This window comes from Delphinus delphis, chromosome 8 (genome assembly GCF_949987515.2).
Source record: "Delphinus delphis chromosome 8, mDelDel1.2, whole genome shotgun sequence".
Taxonomy (NCBI): Eukaryota; Metazoa; Chordata; class Mammalia; order Artiodactyla; family Delphinidae; genus Delphinus; species Delphinus delphis.
This window is the reverse complement of record NC_082690.1, coordinates 16309447-16336650: the sequence shown is the minus strand read 5'-3', so window position 1 is coordinate 16336650 and position 27204 is coordinate 16309447. Positions and strand designations below refer to the sequence as shown.

General features: G+C 48.8%; 1 protein-coding gene across 2 annotated transcripts in view; it reads left to right on the top strand.

Moving 5' to 3' along the window:
- The window catches only part of TMPRSS4 (transmembrane serine protease 4), a 38157-nt gene extending 11253 nt beyond the window's left edge, over positions 1 to 26904 (top strand). The window contains exons 2-13 of one of the 2 annotated variants that reach the window (XM_060017881.1): positions 4933 to 4966; positions 8284 to 8397; positions 13333 to 13482; positions 14552 to 14681; positions 17334 to 17438; positions 18404 to 18444; positions 20667 to 20826; positions 21877 to 22043; positions 22809 to 22907; positions 23092 to 23234; positions 25204 to 25353; positions 25766 to 26904. In XM_060017881.1, coding sequence (XP_059873864.1) covers positions 4933 to 4966; positions 8284 to 8397; positions 13333 to 13482; positions 14552 to 14681; positions 17334 to 17438; positions 18404 to 18444; positions 20667 to 20826; positions 21877 to 22043; positions 22809 to 22907; positions 23092 to 23234; positions 25204 to 25353; positions 25766 to 25777 — 1305 coding nt within the window. In that variant the 3' untranslated portion in view covers positions 25778 to 26904. The remainder of the gene's footprint in view (positions 1 to 4932; positions 4967 to 8283; positions 8398 to 13332; positions 13483 to 14551; positions 14682 to 17333; positions 17439 to 18403; positions 18445 to 20666; positions 20827 to 21876; positions 22044 to 22808; positions 22908 to 23091; positions 23235 to 25203; positions 25354 to 25765) is intronic. The other variant, XM_060017883.1, reaches the window with a different exon arrangement.
- Positions 26905 to 27204: the final 300 nt, after the last annotated feature.

The window sequence follows — 27204 nt, the reverse complement described above, 5'->3', positions numbered from 1 at the left end:
GGGTCGGGCACCGGTGGGGCTGGCCCCATGAGTCAGGGCTCTGACGCAAACTGAATCAACAGAGCAGACGGGCCTGACCCAGCCAGTGGCCCCGACCAAAAGGAGAAGGCCAACACCTCTGCGTGCCCTGGGGTGTGGCCTAGGCTGTGGCAGTTGTGGCCAGGGGCTGAGTTCAAGCTGGGGATAAACAGAGACACCTCCAACAAAGCAGAAGGAGGCACAGCTGGTCTTTGTTGGCCTCTCAGCCCTCTTCCCTCCATCAACTACAGGGCAAAACATTTCCCCTGTCTGGCTGGTTTTCTCTCTACTCCAGAGACCCTTTCAGCCTTGCACACTGTGATCCGGAAGGGACCCACCACAGTGTTGGGGGTGGGTCAGATGGCAGAACCTTACCTGGTAGCCACATCTCTCAGCCTCCCTCCCTCCTTCCCGCAGCTCAGGATTGATTCTGGACTGAAAGGCGACGCAGCTGCTGGGAGTCCCTATCTTTATCCTGCTCAGGAAAGTCATTGGCATTGATGATACTCAGCTGCCACTCGTAGGCCTAAAACGCACCCAACTCCCTACCATTATCCCCGATGCCCTTGACTTTCAGCAGCTCCCCTTCCCAGAATTTTAGCAACTCTTCATCTCTGATCTCTGTGCTGGAGACTTTTGTCAGAGAGGCTTCAAGAAAAGCCAAAGGGCTTCCCTGGTGGCGCAGTGGTTAAGAGTCCACCTGCCGATGCAGGGGCACGGCTTCGTGCCCCGGTCCGGGAAGATCCCACGTGCCGCGGAGCAGCTGGGCCCGTGAGCCATGGCCGCTGAGCCTGCGCGTCCGGAGCCTGTGCTCCACTACGGGAGAGGCCACGGCAGTGAGAGGCCCGCATACTGCAAAAAAAAAAAAAAAGAAAAGCCGAAGAGTGGGCCACTAAATGGAAGAAGTCAGGCAGCATAAGAGTGAGAACAAAGCAGCAGGAGGATGGCAGTTGGAGCCTCAAACCCCTCAGCAGAACCAGGCGGCTGCTTTTTTATTTTCTCTTTGACCCTCAGGTGCACGGCCCTGGATAAATCATAATCACTGATTTATGGCATTTTTCACTATTGGTCCAGGCGGGGCTCCCTATAACTCACCACCTAGTTACACAGTTTCAGCAACGCAATAAGCCTCCATAAACCCACCACCCAAAACCAAAGCTGGAATCTAACAATAACCTACATCTAACCAGGAGATCCCCTTGCTGAGGTAGGTGGGCGAGTCCTTTTTGTTTATCAATTCAACAAACCTTGATTGTACGCCTTCAATAGGCCAGAGATGGTGCTAGAATCATCCTGAATTCCATGTTCACCATTTCTTTGCTTTTTTGTAATAAAAAAGATTCTGTGTTAGATGAAATCTTCCGGGACTTAATTCTTCCTTTAATATGAAATCGCTCGCGCTGTTCATATTACTTTGTGGCACCGCAGTTCATGTGTTTTGACTGCAGCATAATATTCCATTGTGTGAATTACCTCAGTCAGTGTCTTCAAGGCTGGCCTGGGATTGAACCCTGAAACTGCAATATTTTCCTTAATTTTTTCATTCAACAAAGATTTATTAAATACCCACTGTGTGCCAGGTATTGTAGGAGACACCAGGGGTGCAGTAATGACCAAGATATTCGCAGCCTCTATCATTCTATCTTGCAGGGTTTTTTCCTCATTCTCTTTTGTTTTCAAAAAGGTATGGATTGTTTTTTCTGTTTAATAACCACTACTCAACTGATAGCGATTGAAAACGTATTAGCCAGGGGTACTAGGGTCACTTCAGTTCAGAGATGAGGAATCCAAGGCCCCAGAAAATACAGACCGAAAGCCTCTCTTGTTCCCTCTGTCTCTCAGCTTCTAGCACAGTTCCAGACCCATCAAAGGCGAACAGTCAATATTTGCTGAAAACTAAACAAAGAGACTTACCCTACCTACTTCAACCAGTGCAGACATGTGTGTGCAGGCAGAGTCCGTGAGAAAGAATGAATTGACAGGGGATTGGCCACTAATTGGACGTCCTTGATACCCCTCCAACCTGCCCCTCCTGTAGCCTTCCACATCTCAGCAAATACCCTCTTGCTTGTTCACTAAAAACCCACAAGCATCCAATCTATGGGCGAGGCCTATTGCCTTTGTCTTCGAAGCAGAGTTGAATCTTCCCACCGCCCATCTATTCATCCCGCCTTGCTATAGCCACACCAATCTCCATTCTGTTCCTCCAACACCAAGCTTGTTTCTGCCTGCCTGGCTACTTCCTGTCATTTAAGTCTCAGGCCAGAGGCCCTCCCTAACCTGACCCCTTCCCTAGACCTCCCATTTTAAGCATCCAGCCAGGCGCTGTCTCCCATCACCCATGTTACTCTCTGCATAGCACCCATCACTCTCTGGGTTTATCTGTTGACGACCTGGCCTCTCCTACGCTCCCCCTGACTCCCCCACCCCAAGATACAGTATCTTGAGGGCAGGGCCTCACCTGTCTTGTTTGGGCACTTCTCCCATCCTTGCTGTAATTATTTCTCATTTGTCTTTGAATCCACAGCTCCCAGAGCAGTGCCTGGTACAACATAGACACTCTAAAATATCTGTTTGATACTTAACTATTGAATGCTACCCACTCTGGTTATCAGACGAGCGTCAATTCTTTTCACCTTTGTATTTGACTGAGTTAGACAAAAGGGCTTTGTAAACTGCTATGCGCCAATTGTGTACAGATTACTGTTGGTAAGATTATCACCTGGCTCTGTAGCTACCGCAACAGACTCTCCAGAATCGTTCTCATCTTCATCCTGGAAGTAGTTCCCTATCCAGGCCCTGGTGATGGTGGAGGAGAGACGGCCCGGAAGGAACTACAGTGCAGAGCCCCGAGTTCAGTTCAGTGTAGCAATCATTTACTGGGCCTTTACTAGGTACAAGCCGGATGCAAAGCACTGAAGGCACAAAGGCAATAAGAAATAGAGACCACCCGACGGGAGAGTGCTAGAATAGAGCTCTGTGCCAATTCCCCGGGGGCACAGGACGGAAGGGCCAGGAAGAGAGTTCTCTCTGTGAACCAGGCACTTTCCACCAGATATCGCATCTCATCCTCACAGGAGCACTTTGAAGTAGGTGTCATTTTCCCCACTCTACGAGGGGAGGGGAAACCTGAAGCTCAGAGAGGTTAAGTATCTTGCCCAAAGGCTCCCAGTTAATAGGAGGCACAGCTCGAATTCCAACTCAGCCCCTGCAGAGCCTGGCCTCGCCCAGCCCAGGGACTCCAGGTCCTATGCCAGACGAGGAAAGGAAAGAAAGAGAGTTCATGGGAGGCAGGAGAGCAGGAACTTAGGCAGCACCCTTCCCTAAGCTCTGCCTTGCAGGAAAGGGTGCAAGTACTTTGCATGAGAGCCTTTGTGTGCGGGCTCCTGTGTGTGCCCCTATGTGGCTGTGTGTATGCTGAGTGCACGTGTAGTGGTGCAAATGAGTGGAAGAACAGAGCCTCGTGTGCATCTGTGTATGTGTATTCACGATGACCTAAGGCTACACTCACAGAAATACCTTAGTGTCCTGGTAGTTTTTTGTTTTTGTCTGTTTGTTCTATTAGGTATAACATATGTTCAGTAAAGTACTCAAATCTAAAGTATACCACTCAATGAATTTTTACACACGTACACCCCCATGTAACCAACACCTAGATCAAGATCTAGTTTTCCAACATTCCAGAAGGCTCCCTTGTGCTCCTTCAAATAACCCCCAGTATAATCACTATCCTGACTTCTATCACCATGGATTAACTTTACCTTTGAATCATATATATGAAATAATACTCTTCTGTGTCTAGTTTCTTTTTTTCATTATTATGTCTCTGAGATTCGTCCGTGTGTCATTGCATTTCACACTAGTTTATTCTTGTCTATTGCTGAATTATATTCCATTATATGAATACACCACAATTTATTCCGTCAGTGATTGACTTTGGGGTTTTTCCAATTTTTAGCTATTACGGATGAACCTAGTATGAAGATGCATGTACAGGTGTTTTGCTGGACAGATGTACCCATTTCTCTTGGCCCTAATTCCTGGTCATAGAATCATAGAATACTGAGACTTCCCTAGTGGTCCAGTGGTTAAGACTCCGAGCTCCCAATGCAGGGGGCCCGGGTTCGATCCCTGGTCAGAGCACTAGATCCCACATGCCGCAACTAAAGGATCCCGCATGCCGCAACACAGATCCTGCACGTGACAACAAAGATCCCACGTGCCTCAAGTAACACCTGGTGCAGCCAAATTAAAAACAACAACAACAAAAAAAAAACAAAGAATCATAGAAGAGTCATATGTTTAGCTTTAGTAGATTCAGCCAAACCTTTTTCCAAAATATTTGTACCAATTTACACTCTTAGCAGCAGTGTCTGAGATTTCCAGTTGCCCCACATCCTCAACAGCACTTAGTATTGTCAGGCTTTTAAATTTTAACCATTCAGGTGTCTCTGTAGAGATAGCTCATTGTGGTCTGAATTTACATTGGCCTGATGAGTGATGACGTCAAGCATCTTTTGGCACTTGACTGGCCATGGAAGTATCCCCTTTGGTGAAGTGCCCGTTCAAGTTTTTACAGAACTACAGTATCTATCAAAGTGGGCAAATAATTGACAAAAACAGACAGGAGAGCAGAATCATCTTAAGAAACTCAGCAATACACAAAACAACCCAGCAGCCAGCTGTTTTTCAATTGCTAACTAGCTGCTACAATTAGTAAACCTGCTGTACCAGGTCATTTAGATGAATAACTGAATTTTATATTTTAAACCAATTATTTAGATATCATAGAGCCCCCCACCTTAGACTCAGCAGGGAGAAGGGAATGCAGATAAGAGCCCTTTCCTGGGCTCTTAGCCCCAGACTGAGAGGTTCCCTCACTCAACTCACTGACTGTTTTTCCTTCAATTACAGGATCCCAACAGCGATCAACCCCTGAACAGCCTTGGTAAGCTCAGGTCTGGCTTTCCTTTGTCTATCGCAGTCTCACTCAGTTACCAAGTAGATACTAGACCCCTCTTGCATGGTCCTCACCACCACCTCCAAGTGCTAAATGCTACGGGAGACATCCATCCACCATCCAACAAACATGTATCAAGCAAGTGTCATCTCCAGGATTCATTCTAGAAGTGGGAGGCATGGTCTCTGGGGAAATAGAACCATCAAACCTAAAACGCCAACAGCAGTGATTTTCTAATTCATTCATTCAGTTACTTATTCTCTCATCCCTTCAACAGTACTGTGAGTGCCTGCACGGGGTAGGTCCTGGGCTGGACACGGGACTACAGCAGTAAATACGACAGCCAAAGTCCCTGCCCTCATGGAGTTTACAGTCTGACCGTGCTGCCAGGGAACAAGCTGGACAAAGGTGTTTTCACCGGTAGAATAGAAAATGGCAGTGTTTGCCTGACTTACCAGAGAAAAATAAGTTAATAGATGAAGTATTCCCAAATATAGGGGGTTATTTTCCTCCTGTTCCATTTTTTTAAACCATTGATACTTATGCCTGACAACCTGGATCAGCAAAACAAGTGAGCAGAGACAAATTAAATATGACAGCTTCATAAGGAGATGACCAATCCCACTTACTTTGACGGCTTATTTATTTCAGGGTCACAAGTTAATAAAGATCACAAACGATATAATCTTCAGCAGGTAAAACAATGCCTAGTTTCTACTTTGGAATTTAATATATCAATATTCTGTGGTGTCCCCAAAGAATACTAGACATACAAGGGCTCCACCACCTGAGTAAGCCTGGGAACAGCCAAACCAGAAAACAATTAAGGGAGCTCGGGAGGGAGAAATCAGTGCCAAGTGAAGATTCTGAGGTTAAGAATGATTACAGGTTGTGCAAGGACCAGGGAGTGAAACGGCTCATGTGGAAATGGGGCTGGCGGACTAGCAGTGGGAAGTCCATTTGGCTGGGAGAGGGAAGCCAAATTACACCGCCTTTGAAAGCCCAGAGAAGAGGGTGATTCAGATAAGGAAGTCATGGGGAGCCCTTGAGGGTTCTGGAGCAGAGACGTTATGGGATGAGAGCAATATGTCTGTCTGGCAGCATTGGGCAGGACAGGCTGGAGGAAGGAACAGTGGCAGGCAAGGAGGCTCTTCATAGCTCAGCAGGTTGGTTAACTTTATAAACAATAAACTTTATAGACAGTAAACCAAGAAAACCCTTCGCTTCCTGATGATGTTCTCCATGAGAACATCAGAGAGGCAGAGACATTGGGCCCTGGACAAGGGAACTCATCAAAGGACTCCCAATAAGTCATTCACTTCTGGGAAAACAAGCCAACCTTGTATCCCCAGAGGTAGGTGGTCAATGAAGAAATCATGCATGAATGAATGAACAGAATGTCTCCATGTCCATGGCCGCAGGAAAGAGGACAGTGCTGAACACTCACTGCTGGAACTTAAAAAACAATATCATTAATAACCTACTCTGTTGCCAGGTCCTGATAATAACAGGCAATACCACCCCACATCTTTAGGGCCAGAGCTCTGTGTCTGAGGTTTAACCTTTCCCTATTGAGGAAACATAGAGTTTCCTACGCTTTCCCTATCAACACATCCAATGATATCCGCACTTATTGGGCACCAGTCTCTGGCAGGGTGCCATTCTCTGCTTTTGAACAGCTGAGGAAAGAGAGACAGAAACATAACTAGCCAACATTCCAGACAGAATAAAATGAGACCTGTAAGAAAGGCGGAAGGGATGTGCTGAAGAGAACAAGCAAAGAGCAAATCGTTTACTCATTTGACACATATTTCTTGAGTTCCTACTAGGGGCCAGGCACTGTTCTAGGCACCAGGGACTCAGCAGTGAACAAAACAGACAAAAATCCCCATCTTCCTGGAGACTTCATTTCAGGCAGGGTTGGGAGGGGCTAGATGATATACAAAATATGTAAAATATACAGTACATTAGAGGTGATAAATGCTTTGAAAAAATAAAACAGGGAAGGAGGATAGGAAACATTGGAAGATTGAATTTTAAATAGGGAGGTCAAAGAAGGCCTCAGTAAGAAAGTGACATCTGAAGAACAATTTGATGGAGGTAAAGGAGAAAGCCATGTGCAGATGAGGGGGAGGAGAGCTGGCCTATTGCTTTCCAGGGATTCTCAGGGTTGCTATAATTCCTGCCCTAGTTCTCCCTGGAGAAGTCCCCGTGGCACCTCCCCAGCTTATTGCCTGCAAGGAGAGGGGACACCAAAGAGCCTATCCCTGATACTTTGTGAGAATTTAACCTTTTAAAGCCTTGCCATGTTCCATCTCCTTGGACAGCCACGTGAAGTGGACAATATAGCTATTATTTCCTCTGTTTTAGACATCAGTAGGTCCCTCCTGGTCTCCCGAACCCCAGACTCTTGCTCTAGTCCATCTCCTCCCTGATGAAAGAGTCATAGTTCTAAATATTAATGTGATCATAGCTCTCTGCTGCTTAAAAGCTTTCCATGGTCCCTCACTGCCCTCAGGATAAAATCCAAACCCCTTAGCATGATAGTCAAGACTCTCCACAAGCTGACTTTGCCAGCCCAGCTTCCACAACATGCTTTCACCCACCTTACATCCCAGGCACACCAGCAGCTCACAGCTCCCAACACCCAGGCCTTCACCAAGCTGGACCCACTCCTCCCTCTCCCATCTCCACCTAGAAAGGCCCATTTAAGTGCCTTGATGGTGTCTGGTGGTAACGGCAATTATGTCCCTGTTTGCCTCTTCCCCCAAATTGGAATCTCCTTAAAGACAGGACCTTTCTAGGGACTGGCTGTGTGTTGAACTGAGTTAGAGATGAAGGCCATTAGGTCACCTTCATTCACAAGTATTTATTAAGCTTCCACTAAGCACATACTGTGCTGGCAGCCCCTGCCCTCCTGGAGCTTATAGTTTAATCAAAAGACAAGTCAGGAAAGAGGATACATGATAGTAAAGGCAAAGGGTACGTGCCTCTCCTGGGACAGATGCAGGTTAGACTGGACAGGATGAAACATCCTAGAGCAGGCTGTCAAGACAAAGAGAAGGTGCCATGGACTAGAGGAACACCTGTGAAAGATGGACAAGCCTGGGTAAGTGAAAGGAGGGGGGCGGCCCTATGCTGAGGAAGCTAAGCCTAGTCTGCAGAAATAACCCCAGCATCAACCAAAACGGTCCCCAAAGTTTTCCTGGGCTCCGCACCAGGGGCTAGAGGGCGGGGAAGCTGTGGGCCTTGGCAGGGGGTGGCCTCCGAGTACTGACTGCAGGCTCTTCCCCTCCCCCTCACAGATGTCACCCCCCTGCGCAAATCCCGCACCTCCCTGGAGACCTTCAGAAAGGTGGGGATCCCCATCATCGCAGCGTTGGTGAGCCTGCTGACCATCATAGCCGTGGCTGTCCTCAGTAAGTGGCAGCCCTCACTCCAGCCCCCATGCTGCCTTACTGCCCCCCCTCCACCCCTACAGCAAGTGGCAGCTCCCACCCACCCCTCCCCTGCCCTCACCTCAGAGTGCTCCCCACGTCAGCAGAGTCAAGGCCAGGTAATCTGCATAGAGCTTTGTATCCACCCCTGCTCTGAAGGGAGCCTTCCTCTCAGAGTGAGAGGGAGATGAACTCAGCCCCCATCTACCCAGATGGATTCTATCCCAGATGATTTCTTCTGTGGGGAAAGCACAGTTTGCACCAGGTACGAACCCACTCAGGCAACGGCACAGCAGCCAGGCCCCCTGCCTGCTCCTCCCTAAGTCTGCAGACAGAGAGCAGGGTGGATCTGCAGCCCTGCTGGGAGGAGCAGGCAGCATGTCTGCTTATGGGGAGGGAGACAGGGAGGACGCATCGGGGAAGATGCCCAGGCAGACAGCCCCTCTCCCCACCTTGAGCTCTGGCTTCACCACGCCAGGAACCTGAGACCCACTGTTATCCCAGGCAGGCCACTCTGGGGCAAGGAAGAGTAAACTGAGCGAGCCCAGACTCCCACAGTCCCTCCCTTTCTGTCCGCACATCCTGTGACTGAGTCCCCATCTTCACCCACCCCCATAGTCACAGCAGGCTACTGACCGCAGCTTTCACGCAGGAAGCAGGGCTGAGGGGACCAGACTAGGAATCAGGACACCTGGGTTGGGGATCCTGGCGCTGCCCCTTCTTGCTGCTATGTGACCTTGAGTAAGTCCCTCAACCTCTCTTAATCTCAGTCTCCTCACCTGTAAAACATCCTGCCTCCCTCAGAGGGATATCAGAGGACCAATGAGGTCACGTGTGTAAAGTACCTGGATAAAAACCAAGTTGTGCAAAAGTGTAGGTTATCACGTAGTGTGTAGAGGTGTGGCCGAGGCCATGTGTTTGCTCACCAGGCCAGGACGGCCTTCCAGGAGCCTGCAGCAGCCTTCAACTCATTGGAGGACGCTCAGAGATCATCCGGTCCAACGCCTCATTCTCCACTTGGGCACTGAGGCAGTGTGGCAGTCGAGGACAGGGCTAGGACAGGTCCCCAGGCCCTGACTGGGCAGGTCCATTTCTACTTCGTGGCGGTGGAAATGTAGATACACAACACAAACACCACCCAGATCCCTGAGTGCCCTATCAGGACGTGAGATGCACATAGCTCCAGATCATTCGTCTTGACCTTGGCCGGCCCAAAGCGGTGGTGGGTGTGCAGCGGCCATCAGCAGGTTTACCGTCCTAGGCCAGTTAGGCTCAGACTAATATTAAGATGAGCCTGCCTACTCTGAGCACATACCCTGCCATAGTGGAGAGAGAAGACAGGGCCAGGTTCAGGGTGATCCAAGGCAGGTACAAGTACATAATGTAGTCGGGCTCTCCCTGTCCCAGAAGGCCCTTTGCAGCTTCCAACCCGAGACCCCCAGGTTCTGCAACCCGAGGAGGTAACGTGAACTTCCATCCTGGGCTGGGCTCCCTCAACCTTTTGGCTTCTGCGGGCTCAACTGGTGACGCTGTGTCCTGGCTTCACCCCAGGAGGCAGGAGGGACCCCTCCTCACCCAGGCTCCTGACCATGAACCAAACTCTGAAAGTCCACGAAATACCTGACTGACCTGCTCCTTCTCCCTTGCTTCCCAAACCGGGAGCATCGGGGCCATAAGATCACATTTTGAGCTCCTTCAGGGAAGGTGTGGAGAGGCAGCAAAGAGCTTTAGAACTAGACAGACACTGATCAAAATCCTGGCTCTAACACCTGACTGCTACGTGGCCTTGCGAAATAAACCCTAACTCTCTAAACCTCCATTTCCTTATTTGTAACGGGAGTTCATAATGGCACCTGCCTCCTAAAGTCGTTGTCAGGATTCCAGGTGACAGTGCAAGGAAAGCACTGAGCAGTGATAAGCAGGGCCATCATCAGACTTGTGACCACCACTCCTAGGGTCGGCCAGGGGTGATGCTGGGCTGCAGAGGGGAGCTTCAGGCCAAGGAAGAGTTCAGTCAGGCAGGAGGAGCCAGGACAGTTTGGAAAGTATGGAAATATCTGTTCCCGGAGGATTTTTTTTTTTTACAATATTTTCTTGGCTTTTTTTTCTTAACATCTTTATTGGAGTATAATTGTTTTACAATGTTGTGTTAGTCTCTGCTGTATTACAAAGTGAATCAGCTATCCATATACATACATCCCCATATCCCCTCCCTCTTGTGTCTCCCTCCCACCCTCCCTATCCCACCCCTCTAGGTGGTCACAAAGCACCGAGCTGATCTCCCTGTGCTATGTGGCTGCTTCCCACTAGCTATCTGTTTTACACTTGGTAGTATATATATGTCAATGCTTCTCTCGCACTTCCTCCCGGCTTACCCTTCCTACCTGTGCCCTCAAATCCATTCTCTATGTCTGCATCTTTATTCCTGTCCTGCTCCTAGGTTCATCAGAATCATTTTTTTTAGATTCCATATATATGTGTTAGCATACGGTATTTGTTTTTCTCTTTCTGACTTACTTCACTCTGTATGACAGACTCTAGGTCCACCCACCTCACTACAAATAACTCAATTTCGCTTCATTTTATGGCTGAGTAATATTCCATTGTATATATGTGCCACATCTTCTTTATCCATTCATCTGTCAATGGACATTTAGGGTGCTTCCATGTCCTGGCTATTGTAAATAGCGCTGCAATGAATATTGTGGTACATGTCTCTTTTTGAATTATGGTTTTCTCAGAGTATATGCCCAGTAGTGGGATTGCTGGGCCATATGGTAGTTCTATTTTTAGTTTTTCAAGGAACCTCCATACTGTTCTCCATAGTAGCTGTATCAATTTACATTCCCATCAACAGTGCAAGAGGGTTCCCTTTTCTCCACACCCTCTCCAGCATTTGTTGTTTGTAGATGTTTTGATGATGGCCATTGTGACCTGTGTGAGGTGATACCTCATTGTGGTTTTGATTTGCATTTCTCTAATGATTAGTGATGTTCAGCATCCTTTCATGTGTTTGTTGGCAATCTGTATATCTTCTTTGGAGAAATGTCTATTTAGGTCTTCTGCCCATTTTTGGATTGGGTTGTTTTTTTTTTGTTATTGAGCTGCATGAGCTGCCTGTATATTTTGGAGATTAATCCTTTGCCAGTTGCTTCATTTGCAAATATCTTCCCCCATTCTGAGGGTTGTCTTTTCATCTGTTTATGGGTTCCTTTGCTGTGCAAAAGCTTTTAAGTTTCATTAGGTCCCATTTGTTTATTTTCGTTTTTATTTCCATTTCTCTAGGAGGTGGGTCAAAAAGGATCTTTCTGTGATTTATGTCATAGAGTGTTCTGCCTATGTTTTCCTCTGAGAGTTTGATAGTGTCTGGCCTTACATTTAGGTCTTTAATCCATTTTGAGTTTATTTTTGTGTATGGTGTTAGGAAGTGTTCTAATTTCATTCTTTATCATGTAGCTGTCCAGTTTTCCCAGCACCGCTTATTGAAGAGGATATGTTTTCTCCATTGTATATTCTTGCCTCCTTTATCAAAGATAAGGTGACCATATGTGCGTGGGTTTATCTCTGGGCTTTCTATCCTGTTCCATTGATCTATATTTCTGTTTCTGTGCCAATAACATACTGTCTTGATTACTGTAGCTTTGTAGTATAGTCTGAAGTCAGGGAGCCTGATTCCTCCAGCTCCATTTTTCTTTCTCAAGATTGTTTTTGCTATTCGGGGTCTTTTGTGTTTCCATACAAATTGTAAAATTTTTTGTTCTAGTTCTGTGAAAAATACCCTTGGTAGTTTGATAGGGATTGCATTGAATCTGTAGATTGCTTTGGGTAGTATAGTCGTTTTCACAATGTTCAATCTTCCAATCCAAGAACATGGTATATCTCTCCATCTGTCTGTATCGTCTTCAATTTCTTTTATCAGTGTCTTATAATTTTCTGCATACAGGTCTTTTGTCTCCTTAGGTAGGTTTATTCCTATATATTTTATTCTTTTTGTTGCAATGGTAAATGGGAGTGTTTTCTTGATTTCACTTTCAGATTTTTCATCATTAGTGTATAGGAATGCAAGAGATTTCTGTGCATTAATTTTGTATCCTGCTACTTTACCAAATTCATTGATTAGCTCTAGTAGGTTCTGGTAGCATCTTTAGGATTCTCTATGTATAGTATCATGTCATCTGCAAACAGTGACAGTTTCACTTCTTCTTTTCCGATTTGGATTCCTTTTATTTCTTTTTCTTCTCTTATTGCCATGGCTAAAACTTCCAAAACTATATTGCATTTTCTGAGGACTTAAAAACACTAGACTCCTTCCCATCATCTAAGACAGCAAAGGAGCAATAGAATTTTGAAGGTAGGAGGCAGAAGACAAAACCAAAGCAAAACACCAACCTCCTAATGGGTCTTTCAACCCCAGATAAAAACACCAAATCCTAGAACTGCACTTGATAGTGATGAGACACTTTCACAACCACCAGCTCATCAAACATTCTCTGCAACCCTGTGAGGCCCAGAAAGGGGAAGCGATTGGTCTAAATTCACACAGTAGGTGGCAGAGCCAGAACTCAGGTCTTCAGACTCCAGGCCCAACGCTGTCTTCTCCCTCCGCAGAGGCACTGTGCCAGCACTTGGGGTTGGGAGGCTAGTGGGGACTGTTTCTAAATTGCTCCCCATACATTATCTTGATTGACTCCTCAGCCATCTTTAGGGATGGGACAGATGTTATTATCTCCGTTTTACAGATGAGGAAACTGAGGCTCAGGACCAAGAACACCAGCTCCTAAGTGACAGAACTGGGCCTGGAACCCACATCTGCCTGTCTCCAGGCCCAGCATGTTTTCAGGGAAACAATCTCTCCTGCCCCTGGGCTGCCTGCTTGACCGTCAGCCCTCTTTGCCCCTCCCTGCCCTTGTCTTCCAGTCAAGGTGCTTCTGGACAATTACTTCCTCTGTGGGCAGCCCCTCCACTTCATCCCGAGGGAGCAGGTGTGTGATGGCCAGCAGGACTGTGCCTCAGGGGAGGATGAGCAGCACTGTGTCAAGGAATTCCCCGATGGGCCTCCAGTGACAGGTGAGTCCAGGGGCTGTGGGGCCAGGGGAGTGGGAAGGGCAGGAAGTCGACTCAGGTCCCCTTGGTCCACTGCACAGCATCTGCCACCTGACTAGTCACTTTCCTTCCCCGTTGTAAGGTTCTTAAAAACAGGATCATGTCTTGTCTACTAGGTCCCCAATACTTAACATGCAAACACTCAGTAAATTTTGATGAACAAATGTGGGCCAGAGGGGACAGGAAATTGTAACTGAGCCTGCCCCATTCCTGCTGCTCCTGGGTGCTGAATGGAATGACCTCAGGGAGTTCCCTTCTTTCTCTGAAATCTGTTATTTCAAGGGGACTAGAAAGAGACCATTAAGGCCGTTAGCCAGCTATTGATCTCTCTATTCATTAGATAAGTGTTTATCGTAACACATTATGGAACAAGACTGAGCTAGATCCTTCAAAGAATACTGAGATGTTTCAAACAGGAAAACCCATGTTATTTCTTGGACTGTTCTAGCCCAACTTGATCCACCTATCACTTGGGCTCTGAAAAGAAAAGACAGCCCAGGACACGGGTGATGGGGGCTTTTGTGGGGCAAGGCTGAGTAACTTCCTGTGTATATGCTCTTTTTTATGTGTATTTGCTCTTTTTTATCAGAAGTCAAATGCCTATGGGCCCTGCCACCCTACTGCCAATAGCACTCCCCTCTCTCTGACCTTACACGGTAAAAGAGCGACATTCCTCTTTGAGACGTTTTCCCAGGCTAGGCAAGCTGTGTGAACTATGGGTAGGGAAGCCATGTAATACATCATCAAAACTTATACATATAAAGAGCTATTAATAATTATGCCAGGGCAAAGGTCAAAATGCAGATTGTCCCCAGGACATCTGGTCGCCCTAGCTACCGTCAGAATGAGACTCAATCTGGCAAAGCCAAATGGAGGAACTTCCCTTGAGGTTGAAAGGGTTGGTGTTCTGTGATGCTCCCCAGTTCCTGGTAGGGTTTGGGCTACCGGTTTGGGCTGGTCACATGATGAATTCTCTGGGAGATAGGCCAAATGGGTCCCTGCCCTGCGCTGACCCGGGTTCCTCCCCTTCCAGTCCGCCTCTCCAGGGACCGATCCACCCTGCAGGTGCTGAACCTGGCCACAAAGAACTGGGCCTCCGCCTGTTTCGACAACTTCACAGAAGCTCTGGCCAAGACAGCCTGTGGGCAGATGGGCTATGACAGGTACCTAGCCCAAGGCTCTGGAGGCTGTCACCTCACCCCATGACCTCTCTCCCTTTCTTTCTTCCTTCCTCTTTCCCTTTTCCTCTCCTTCCTTCCTCTTTCCTCCCTCTTTCCTTAAAAATATAGGTATTGGAGTCAGAGCCGCTTTTGAAGCACTTTCCCTTATGAGCAGCATGAAGTTAAATCTTTTAAGCCTCAACATGTTCAAGAGTTACTGGAGGAAGCAATACCAACCTCATAGGATGGTTAAGAGGCACCAGAGAGAGGATATCTGCCCCACCCCTCCCCCACCCCCACTGCCACCCCCCCACCCCCACACGGTTCAAGCTCCTTTGCAATTCTTTCCTTTCCTTTCCTCCTCAATCCTCACTCCTTCTTCGCTTGGTAAGTCGCTGTCCCTGCCCCAGAATACAAAAGTCTTATTTACTTATTCAAAGTCCCATTGGTTAAAATTTAGTTTAAATGAACCTGATTTCACTGGGCCTCTTCATCAGCAATCTCAGTTTTCTCAGCAAATTTCAAAAGCAGTTTTAAATCTTCAGTGTATGAAAAAGGATATAATTATAAGAAGGGTAATTAGCATTACGTATTTATATTCATTTGATCTTGGCAAAAACCAGAAAGGTAGTTATTATTCTATCTATTTTAGAAGTAGGTTCAAAGAAGGTAAGTAACTTGCTTGGCTAGTAGCTGGGAGTGAGAGGGCTGGCATTTATGCCCAAGACCCCCTAATTCCTGGGCAACAGAAGCATCTCTGTTTCTCGGTTGGGTAATTCTCTCTTCTCTGGAGGTTTCATTTATAAAGGGAGGGGAGGGGAAACAGTTGATCACTCAGAGCCTAACTGGAGAGGATAGAAAAGAACCCACGAATTCAGTTGCACAGGGGATAATCTCTTCCTGGCAAGCCCCCAACTTCAGGATCCTGAGAAACTGGACACAGAGACTAGGTAGAAATGATAAATCTTAAGCAGACCTCATCTATCAGTCAATCACAGAACCCGCTTCCATCAATCCCTAGAGCAGCCTCAGGCCCTTTTTCAATAAGTGCTGCGGGCAGCCATTACTGATCCATCAGACCTCTTTGCCCCTTCTGCTGTCTGGTTATCAGGCTTCTCTTGCTCTCTGCCCTCCATGGGGTGCAACATCCAGTACCCGCTGAAGAGGATACCCTACCACCTTCGTTTTCAAGGAGAGCTGGGAAGGCACGTCCTGTCCCTGCTGTCTCCCCTCCCCCAGCAGCCACCCCAGCCCAGCCTTCTGGCTGCAGCCCCCCCTCCTCCCTACCGCAGTCCAGCCAACTGCAGCGTCAGCTGTACCAGCATAGCAGGCTGCAGCTTGATTACGAAACCAGGGTGTCTCCAGGGGCTCTTAAGGTAAAAGGCTCCTGCAACTTCTGTCCTTCTGGAGCTCTTTAAGGCACCATGCCATCTCTATCTTGAGCTCTACAAGATCAAAGCTGGTCAGAATTATTCATCGGGATGTAACTGGTGAACAGAGGCTACCTCTCCCGAGAATGTCCATTTCCACCATGATTCCTCCTTCTGGGTCTCAGATTTCCCTGGCTAGGAGGCCCTTTTTGTCCCAGGACCACAAAACCCTAGATGGCTCAACGTGGGAAGGACTCTAGAGATCATCTGGTCCACCCATCATTTTACAGAGAGGAAAACTGAGGCTTGGAGAGACCCAGAGAGGGAATGTGACCTACCAAGGGTACACAGCAAGCGAGTGTCAGAGCCAGGACAGGAACCTCAGTCCTGAGGGCTCTCAGCACAAAACCCCACACTGCTAGACTTCAGTCTTCCAGGTGCCATGCCTGGGTCATCCAGGTAGTGCCAGCTTCCTGGCTGGGAATGTGAAAATGTGCCAGTCAGCCAGTGCCTCAGGGTGACCCGAGCCTGCATACCAGCTTTCTACCAGCTCTGTATAGCATGGCTGGATGGGGAAGGATAGGAGATGGGAAAGAGGCAGATTCAGTACAGGTACCATCAGAAAGATGGGATTAATCAGGGAACCCTTCCTGGAGGAGGGAAGACTTACACCCAAGGTTTGATAAAGACAAGCATGGACTAGAGGAGAGGAAGAGGGAGAGTGGTCCAAATGAGAGAAATGTTTGTCTAGATGCATGTCAAGCCTGATCTTGGCCTGTCCTACCTCCAAAGGGACCATAAATGTACCCCACTACCAAATTTAGACCAGATGCCTTGTTTGGAGAGCAATATATCCACATTCAGTTCGCTCCAAGGTGAGGGGAGAGCTAACCTGGTTCCTTTGCCTCCTTGTTCCCCTCGCTGTGAACCAGAAGAAACCGCTGGGACATTTGGAATAGGGACAGAGCTGGGAGTTATAAAAGGACATCCGTAACATTTCTCCAGGGCTCTGGGTTCGGGACCAGGCTTCCCTGCCTGAGAAAGCAAGTCCACACCAGCACTGTGCCCAGGGCTGAATTCTGGGATGCCAAGGGACCATCCCTTGTCATCTAGCAAAGCAGTCACCACCCTCACTGACCAAGGCCACCTCCGCTCCCCTGCCACGCCATACCCAGAATTCTCTGCGGCCCCCTCTCCTGGGAGTGGGGACTACTTCTACCCTCTTGGTCTAAACTCCTGCCCCAGCTCACATCTCTCCCTCCCTCTCTTTCTCTCCCAACATAAGCAGCAAACCCATCTTCAGAGCCGTGGAGATTGGCCCAGCCCAAGACCTGGATGTGGTCAAAATCACAGAGAACATGCAAGAGCTTCAGGTGCGAAACTCAAGCGGGTAAGTGAGAAGACACCTCTGGCCCACAAAGGCTCACACGTGGACGATGCCATCGGGGCTGCAGCCAGCCCACCCTGAACAGACTCAGCAAGGAAACTTAAGCCAGACAACAAAAAGAACTCCTGGCCAGGCAGACTGTCAGATACCAGAAGCTAGAGCATCACATTTCTGAGAGGTTTTCTGTTTTGACTCTTTGTTTTAATACAAGGGGCAGCTGGACAAAGTGTGCTGTCCACAAGCTGGTGGCCTTTCATCAGTCAAATAAGAAAACCAAATTTGTTTCCTATGGCCTTATGTTCCCTATTAAGCCCAAGAGGCAAGGTTCCAAAGGCCACTTTGTCCTTCCTGCCTCTCATCCAGGCCAGAGTAAGCCCTCCCCACATTTCCAGCTCTCCAGAGGAGAAGCTGCTTGGCCTCTGTCAATGTACCATTCCCGTGCCTACCACCCCGAGTCAGAGCCGGGCATCTTCTACAGGAAAACTGTCACCCTGCAGCAGAGTGACTCAGAGAGGATGCTGGCTTCTTAGCATTCAGGGATGTTGCTGAGGGCTGCTTATTCATCAAAGAGTAAATCTTGAAAAGGATAGGAATAGGAGCAGAATGATCATTTGCCTGGAATTTCATCGAAATCCCATTCCTCTTCTGTTTGGAGAGCCCGCAGTACAGCAGACACTGCCCCAGCCTCTGCTCTCTTCCATCTCAGGCTGCCAAGAGCCCAGGGTGGGCTGTGACTCGGGCAGGGCCCAGCACATAGTAGATGCTTATCAGTAGTGCTGGAGAATCCAATTGCATTAAATCGCACTGAACTGGGTGCAAGCATGGTGTCTATACAGCCCCACCATTCAGGCTCCATACTTCCTGGCTCCTGGGGGGCGACTTTAATCAATAGTGCTGGGAGACCTGAGTCCCTGCCTCCCAGCCAAGGGACAAGCAGAAATCACAGGACGCCTGTGTCTCCCTTCCAGCCCCTGTCTCTCAGGCTCCCTGGTTTCCCTGCAGTGCATTGGTGAGTACGCCCCATCTCTGAGGGTTTGGGTCCTGGGCCAGCAATAAGCAGGCAAGAAGAACTTCATCCTCATTCTTAAATCCCTCAGACTCCAGGTGTCACTCTGTTTTGTCCCAACCTTACTCCCTTGGCCCTGGGCTTGTAGGTAACGCTCCTGCAAGAGGTTGACAGTAAGAACTCCCTCTTACTGTCCACACACAGTCCCGCAACCTGGGCAGAGACCCAGTAGAGAGAGAGTAGGAAAACCGGAAAGGGCAGGACTGGGCTTCCACCCCCTCCCACCCCTGGCCAGGGCCCACATAACCTCCTTTGTCACAATCAGCTCATCTGTCCAAGATCTGATTACCCACACCCCATTTAGCAAAGATTCGTCGAATGTTACAGTGTATCAGCACTGCCAGGCCTCTGTCCTCAGGAGCTAATGGCTGAGCAAAGAGAGAGGTGCAAGGCCACGTGCAGGAAGTGCCAAGCTGAGCAGTGGTCCCAGCTGACATGCTTCAGAGAGAGCTGCACCTGGGGTGGGGCGGGGGGAGGGTCAGGAGACCTGGGCACCAGGTCCACTGGCTTCCAGTGTGACCTTGAGTAATTCACCTGACCTCTCTGAAGTTCATCTTCCCAAGAAGCCCTTCAGTCCGACTACCCAAGAGGATCCCGGGAGACCCCCTAGCTCTGAGAGGAGATCAGAAGGCAAAACAAGCACTGTAGCCCTGCTCATCTCACCAGCCTCGTGGGAGGACCGAGCAGAGCCTGGCAGGATGGCCAGAAACTGGGCCGCCTGAGAGGAGAAAGGTCATCCTCGCTGCCTTTGCAGTTTAACAGTGTATATGCTTCCTTGTGGGATGCTAAGACTCTTAGCCATTATCATGTGACCCCCACGATACCTAGTGAGTGAGGGCTGACCCATGGGGGCTGGTCAATGAATAAATGAATGAAGGTTCACATCACTCGACGTGCTAAGCTGAACAACCCTGGAGTCACAAAGAGGCTTAAGCCACAGACCCTCCCTCGAAGGAGCCTTCTATCTCATCGAGAAGACAAAACCGAACCACGTCAACAAGAAAAGCTGGCCAACACCCAGGCAGGCTGTGGAAATGCCAAGAGAGGAAAATCCCCAGGGATTACGTGACCTGGAGGAGGTGCCCAGGCTAAACATCACAGAATGAACTGTAGGCTCCAGGAAGGGAGGGACCATGTCCATCTCTCTGTCTTGTCCACCACTCTCTTCCCAGCATCCTTGAGACACTGTAGGCACACAATTCATATTTGCTGAATGATCGGTGATCTAGATAAACAGGAGAGGAGACAGCATCTCAGGGACAGGCCCCTCCTGGAGCAAAAACAGAAAGACTTTTTAGGGAGCTAGCAGCAGATCGATTTGGCTAGACAGAAACTTTATATAAGGACAGCAGAAGGCTGCCAGAAGGGGAAGTTAAACTCTTCCCTACAGACAAAAGGGGATGCTGAGGGGCTCTGAGTGGGGGAGCGAGGTGACATGTAGAAAACAGTGTTTGGAATTAGATGGTATTTGAAAAGCCCCTGCCAGGCATAGGCCCAAAAAGGGTGGTAGCCTTTCCCCCTTAGAACCACCACTGTGGCAGCGACTGCCAGAAGGATTGGAGAGGCTGAGAACAGGACGGGGAGGTGGAACTGGAGGTTTTTTTAAGAGTTTGCGAGTCAGATGTGAGAGCCAGGAGAGTGGGATGTGAAAGAGGGAACAGGATGTCAAATTGGGAGACTCTCTCAGCAGGGGGAAGGGACTTGGAGAAAGGTGAGTTCAGGATGGGAAGATCCATTTCTGGAACTTTCTTCCCACTCTCCAATCCCAAAGCAGCCTGTGGGCGTCTGTTTACTGTTACTCAGTGGGAGGAGCTGGGGACACCCTTTTGGGCAGGACTTTCATAATTCTGCGTCCCTGTTTGGTTTGAAGGTCACGAACGCTGGCACAATGGACACGCCCATGTTCACAATATCAACTCCTAAACTCAAACAAAGCTGAATAAACAAAAAAAAAGGAGAGGGAGATGGGGGGAAAGCCTGTGGTCTGGGACACTCAATGTCTCCCTGTGAATAATTCAAAATTGGTGTGGTCCTCCCACCCCGACCCAGCCCCCGGTCCCAGTCCTAAGGGCCCTGCTCAGGATAGACCGGGGGCTCTGAAGGGAGGCAGTCCCCACTCGCAAGAGTCTGACTCCTGCTTTTTCCCTCCTTGCTACTGAGTCCAGCCTGCGGAAAGAGCCTGAAGGTCCCTCGGGTGGTGGGTGGGGAGACGGCCTCTGTGGATTCTTGGCCTTGGCAGGTCAGCATCCAGTATGACAAACAGCACATCTGTGGAGGGAGCATCCTGGACCCGCACTGGATCCTCACGGCAGCCCACTGCTTCCGGTAAGGCCCACACGAGGGTGCCTCGGGGGTCAGAGCCACAGAGGGGCCTGAGTGCCTGGCTCCCCTGTCTCCCAACTCGTTTTCTGATGCCCTCCCCCACCCCACCCCTTCCCCTAAAGACCATACACCAGGGTGTGGCCACCCCAGTGAGACACTGGACATGATGTCCTTTGTTAGGCCTTGGGGGTCTGAGCAGAGCTGGTCACCGAGGCTGACCTCTTCCCTTCCAGGTGGGAAGCCACCAGGTACCCAGTGTCCTCACTCTACCCCCATATCATTCACTGCACAAAAGCTCTTCTCATCTGCCTGGAGTCCTGAGAACTCTCTCCCTTTTTGCCAGTCTTCCAGGAAGGGGTTCTGGGTCCAGAGTCACTGCCACTCCTTCATTATATTCAGAAACTTAAAAAAAAAAAAAAGGATAGATTCTCTTACAGGCCAGTAGAGACAGGACTGCCCATACCTCTGGGGAAAGACTGCTCCAGGTCCTCTTCACCTTCATTCATTCATTCATTCATTCATTCAACACCTATGAGTACCTACTAGGTACTATGTACCCTCATGCATTAGACTCCATCACTGCCTTGGAGGAGCACACAGTGTAGGCCTGTGATTTTTAACCTTTTTGGAGAATCTGACAAAAGCTATAAACCTTTCCCTGGAAAATCACTCCTGCACACTCAGCTGTGTCTGGTGTTGGGAGGAAGACAAGTGCAAGTACCACGTGAGTAGCAGAGCCAGTAAAAAGCACGGGAGGAGAGAGTATCAGGACCCAGAGCTCAGGCACTGGGAACAGCCCCTTCCCCAGCCCTCCAGTTAGAAGTTTCTTTGGGAAGGTTTCACCAGGGAAAAGGATCAAATTCCCCTTTAGAATCTGACCTGTGGTAGGTGATTCCTCAGACTGCCCCTTCTCCACCACCCCTGCCCTCACCATCATTACCTCCCAAGGCAGGGGCAGCCAACACCCCACTCCCCAGGGCCCTGGGGACCCAGCCTCTGGCAAAGCCTCCTCTTGCTTGGCTCAGTCTTGAACCGCACTGTCTCCGTCCCCAGGAAGCATCTCGATGTGTCCAACTGGAAGGTGATGGCAGGCTCAGACAAACTGGGCAACTTCCCATCCCTGCCTGTGGCCAAGATCTTCATCATCGAGCCAAACATCACGTCCCGCAAAGAGCGGGACATGGCCCTCGTGAAGCTGCAGCTCCCACTCACGTTCTCTGGTGAGAGCTGGCACCTGGGCACAGAACTCCAACTCTGCCACTAGCTCATTCACTAAGCGGCCTTGGGCACATCTCTTCCCAAGACCTCAGTTTGCCTATTGTTTCTTGCAAATGTATCGGCCTAACATCATGGAAGCCATGAGGCCTCCCCGAGCTATCAGCTGACACCTGACCCCACCCCTGCCAGATTCTTCTGAGGTCTGTTTTCTCCCCGTGGAGCACCTCAAGTGAGCATCACAGATTCATCCAATCTTGGAGTTGTGAGGGACCTAAAAGATGACCTAATCCATCCTCCACCCCGACCAATGGCAAGAGCCTGTACGATCTCCCTGCCAAGGGGTCACTGGGCCCATTTGCTCTCCTCCAGGGGCAGGGACTCATTACTGTTAAGGCAGCCCATCTCTGTTCGATGACTCATGTTTACATTGGGTAGTATTTAGATCAGCCTTTCCAATGGTAGCTTCCACAGGACACTGGTCCCTTGGGTAAAAAAGGGTTCCATTCTCATGTAAGTTTGGAAAACATTTTTGTACTATAGCTCTCTTCCTGGAGCACATTAGTATATCAATGATATGAGAAGTTTTTTAAATTTGTTTAACTCACATTTTCTAAACTTCTTTGACCACAGAACCTTTTTCTCATGCCACTTCTATTAACATCCCATGAAATGTACGTTACAGAAACCATGGTGCCAACATTTACAGAGGGCTTAGCTGCCAGGCTCTCCTGAACCTTGAGTCCCCTCTTCCTCTTTGCTCCCGGTAGACACAGTCAGGCCCATCTGCCTGCCCTTCTCTGATGAGGAGCTCCCTCCAGCCACCCCACTCTGGATCATCGGATGGGGCTATACAGCAGAGAACGGAGGTAAGTCCCAGGCTCAGGACCACAGGACTAAGTGAGCAGCTCCTGAAAGTGATGGGAAGGAGGACCATCCTTTAGAAAAACCTATCCTGGAGGTCCAAGCACCAAGGTACCAGGCAACCCAGAGAATATCCTGGGCTGGGGTTGAAGGCAAGAATGGGAATGTGAGTGTGTTTTCAACCTGCAGGGAAGATATCTGACATACTGCTGCAGGCATCTGTCCAGCTCATTGACAGCACTCGGTGCAATGCAGAGGATGCGTACCAGGGGGAGGTCACCAAGAAGATGCTGTGTGCAGGCATCCTGGAGGGCGGTGTGGACACCTGCCAGGTGGGGTCTCCAAGGATCACGAGGGAATTATAGAGATAGGGAATGTCTGCCCTGAAGAAAAAGCTCAGAGGATGAATGCCCCCCATGAAGTCTGCATATGGTGGGCACTCACTATGTGATGAAGGGAGGAAGGAGGAGAGGGAGGGAAGGACTATAGTCAGATAAAGATATAAAGACAGATGGATGGATGGATAGATAGACAGACAGATAGAAGCAGAAAGATTCCAAATGTATATTTCACATGCAAAGATGATACTACACTCCCCAACCGCTCTTTTTTTTTTTTTTTTTTTTTTTTGGTTATGTTGGGTCTTCATTGCTGTGCGCGGGCTTTCCCTAGTTGCGGAGACAGTGCACGAACTTCTCATTGTCGTGGCTTCTCTTGTTGCAGAGAACGGGCTCTAGGCGCACGGGCTTCAGTAGTTGTGGCATGTGGGCTCAGTAGTCGTGGCTCGCGGGATCTAGAGCGAAGGCTCAGTAGTTGTGGTGCACGGGCTTAGTTGCTCTGTGGCATGCGGGATCTTCCACGACCAGGGCTCGAGCTCGTGTCCCCTGCATGAGCAGGTGGATTCTTAACCACTGTGCCACCAGGGAAGTCCTCCCCACCCGCTCTTACTTCCCATCATTTAAAAGAGTATGAGCCCCCAGAGGGCAGGAACCCCAGGTCTGTTTTCTCTACAGCTGTCCTCAAGCTGCTGAACTACATTAGAGAAAACCCATCTTATGCTGGATGAGCCCTGGTGCACCATCCCCTCAGCCCATCCCACTGGCCAATCCCTGAATATATTCTCACATACCCACCCAGAGGATTTTCTGGACCATTTTCATTCAAACCCCAAACCCTACTCCCACACCCATTCTCAGTCATTAAATTCCTTCACTCGAGAGGCATCTCTTACTCTCTTGATGACTTGATGTCAGGTAAATGCTGAACTCTGGGGACATTGTCTTCCCTCAGGGAGCTCACAGTGGGCAGGGGGGTGAATAAACAGGCCGTTCAGTTATAGAGTTATCGGATTCTGAGGGAAGAAGCCCCAGGGGCTATAAGAGCTGGTAAGAAGGACACCCAAATAAGTGCACTTTTCACTATCTGACATTTCCTTGTCTGTTTTGTTGTTTGCTTGTTTCCCCCTCACCCTCTCTCTCTCTGTCTCTGTCTCTCTTTCTCTCTCCTCTCTATCTCTCTCTCTGTCTGTTTCTCCACGTGATTCCAAGTTCCCTTAGGGCAGGGATCTTCTTTTCGTTGATTGAACCCCAATTGTCTAGAACAGTGGTTGACACGAAATAGGTCCTGAAGTGGTCCAATAAATCTGGGAACTACCAGGTTAAACAAAGATAATCACAGGGCTTCCCTGGTGGCTCAGTGGTTAAGAATCTGCCTGCCAATGCAGGGGACACGGGTTCGAGACCTGGTCCGGGAAGATCCCACATGCCACAGAGCAACTAAGCCCATGCGCCACAACTACTGAGCCTGCACTCTAGAGCCCGCGAGCCACAACTACTGAAGCCCACACATCTAGAGCCCGTGCTCCGCAATGAGAAGCCCACACACCACAACGAAGAGTAGCCCCCGCTCGCCGCAACTAGAGAAAGCCCGCATGCAGTAACGAAGACCCAACTCAGCCAAAAATTAATTAATTAAAAAATAAATTAAAAAAAAACTCGACAGTGGTTTAAAAAAAAAGATAATCAGTCTCCCTTACCACAGAACCCCTTAGAACCCAAGCTGTGGATCTCCGAGAGAGGGCTAAGAGCACACCCACAACTTACTTGACCACAGAACACTTTTGCCCCAAAGGGAAGGGCATCGCAGGATGCAAGAACAACAAGCACAAGGGGTGAGGGTGGAACAGCAGAGCGCGTTGGAGAGCAGGAAACAGATGGGCCAATGCAGAGAGGGGAGGAAGGAGAAGCCCACCCCTCCACCCCCGCCCTGCCTGCCCTCTCCAGTAACCCCTGCCTCCCACAGGGTGACAGCGGTGGGCCTCTGATGTATCGCTCTGACCGGTGGCAAGTAGTGGGCATCGTGAGCTGGGGCTATGGCTGTGGGGAGCCGAGCACCCCGGGAGTGTACACCAAGACCACAGCCTATCTCAACTGGATCTACAATGTCCGGAAGGTGAGCACGTTTGCTCTACCTCTTGTGCCCTCCCTCCCTTCCTCTCCTCTGAGGGTACTAGACCATCCTTAGTGGCTTAATGCCTCTGAGATACCCCCTTACATCCCCAACCATCTTCTTTCCCAGCAAGTGACAACCTGGGATGCCACCATTATGAAATTCCTTAGATCAGAGATTCCCATTAAATACAAAGGGTATGGAACACACCCAGCTTTACCATTCTCTGTTCTCTGGCAGAAGGAGACTATCAGACATTTTCCAGAGAACTGATTCTGACAAGAAGGTGGGTGGAAAGGCCTCTAGAGGGTAGAGAGATGAGCAAGAAGCTTCAGTAAAGGAGATTAATTTTGCATGCCACCATTTTGTCCATTTTCAAATCATCTGATTTCTTTGTTGGTCTCTTTTATTCTAGTCTGATCCATGATGCTGCTGCTGCCCCCCTGCAGTGCTGGAAACTGCTTCCCCCCGCCCCACCCTGTCCACCTGGGGATCCCCCAGAAGTCAGGCACAGAGCAAGAGCCCCCTTGGACACACATCTCTGCCCACACCCTCAGCATATCTTGGTACAGCAAAGGACCTCCATTCCTGTAAGAGACCCCACAGCCCACAGGCACCCAGGAAGTCAGCAGCCCCAGCTCAGCTGCCTCTGATGCTCCCAGCATCCCAAGGTGGGAGAGACACAGCCCACTGAACAAGCCAGCTTCCAGGCTGAGGTCCCAGAAGGCATTGCTAAGCCAGGAAAGAACTTTCTACTCTACTGAATGGAAACCGATGCTCTTCTGAGAGCCCAGATCAATAATTGAAATCCTCAAAGGCCAAAAACATCAAAATAAAATAAAACAAAACCATCAGAATTGTGAGCTGAAACTAAGGTGGATATCTGGGAGCAATGGCTAACCAATATCTTCGGTTGCCCTGGGACACAGACCTACACTAAGGCTGAGATCACAACTAAACCCAGACTCACTGCAGGTAGGGAAGCTGCACCTGGGATTCCCACATGGAACAGAGACCATTGAATGGGGTAAATGTGATCCCAGGTGGCAGATCTAATGAAGGATGAAAACATCCCACATTTAGAGCCTCGGGATTCCCAGACAGAGATCCTCCAAACGTGAGCTCACAAAGATTGGCCAACATTTTAAAAAATAAAAACCACCATGGTTTTCCGTTTTCAAAAACAGAAAATAGAACCTCAAGGACTTTAGGTGTTAGAATTATCTATAATAAGAACTAATAGAGTATTTCTATGTACGGTACACAATTCTAAGTGCCTCATCATGTATGGAGTCACTTAATACTCACACAAACCTATGAGATAGGTACTGTTCTTATCCCCATTTTAAGGATAAGAAAACTAAGCAAAATGAGATTTAGGACCTTGCCTGAGGTTACATACTGGTAAGTTGAACATGAGCATTCTGACTCCAGAGTTCATGCTATAAACTACCACACATTCACATTGTTGTACGTCCGTCCCCACCATTCATCTCCAGAATAGTTTTCACCTTGCCAAACTGACACTCTGTACCTATTAAATAATAACCCTATTTCTCCCATACCCCAGCCTCTGGCTGTCTCCATTCTACTTTCCGTCTCTACAAATCTGACTACTCATATAAGTGGAATCATACAGTTTTTCTCTTTTTGTGCCTGGCTTATTTCATTTTTCAGTTTCAGTTTTCAGCAGAAAGAGATAGGAAGACTTTAAAATATGAAAACAAGGCTATGAATAATGGAGGCTAGAATGATAAGGTCTAATATATCCAGTTAGAGCCCCAGAGAGAGAGAACAGAAAGAATGAAAGGGAAACAATATCCCAAAACTTAACAGCTGAGAATACCCAGAACT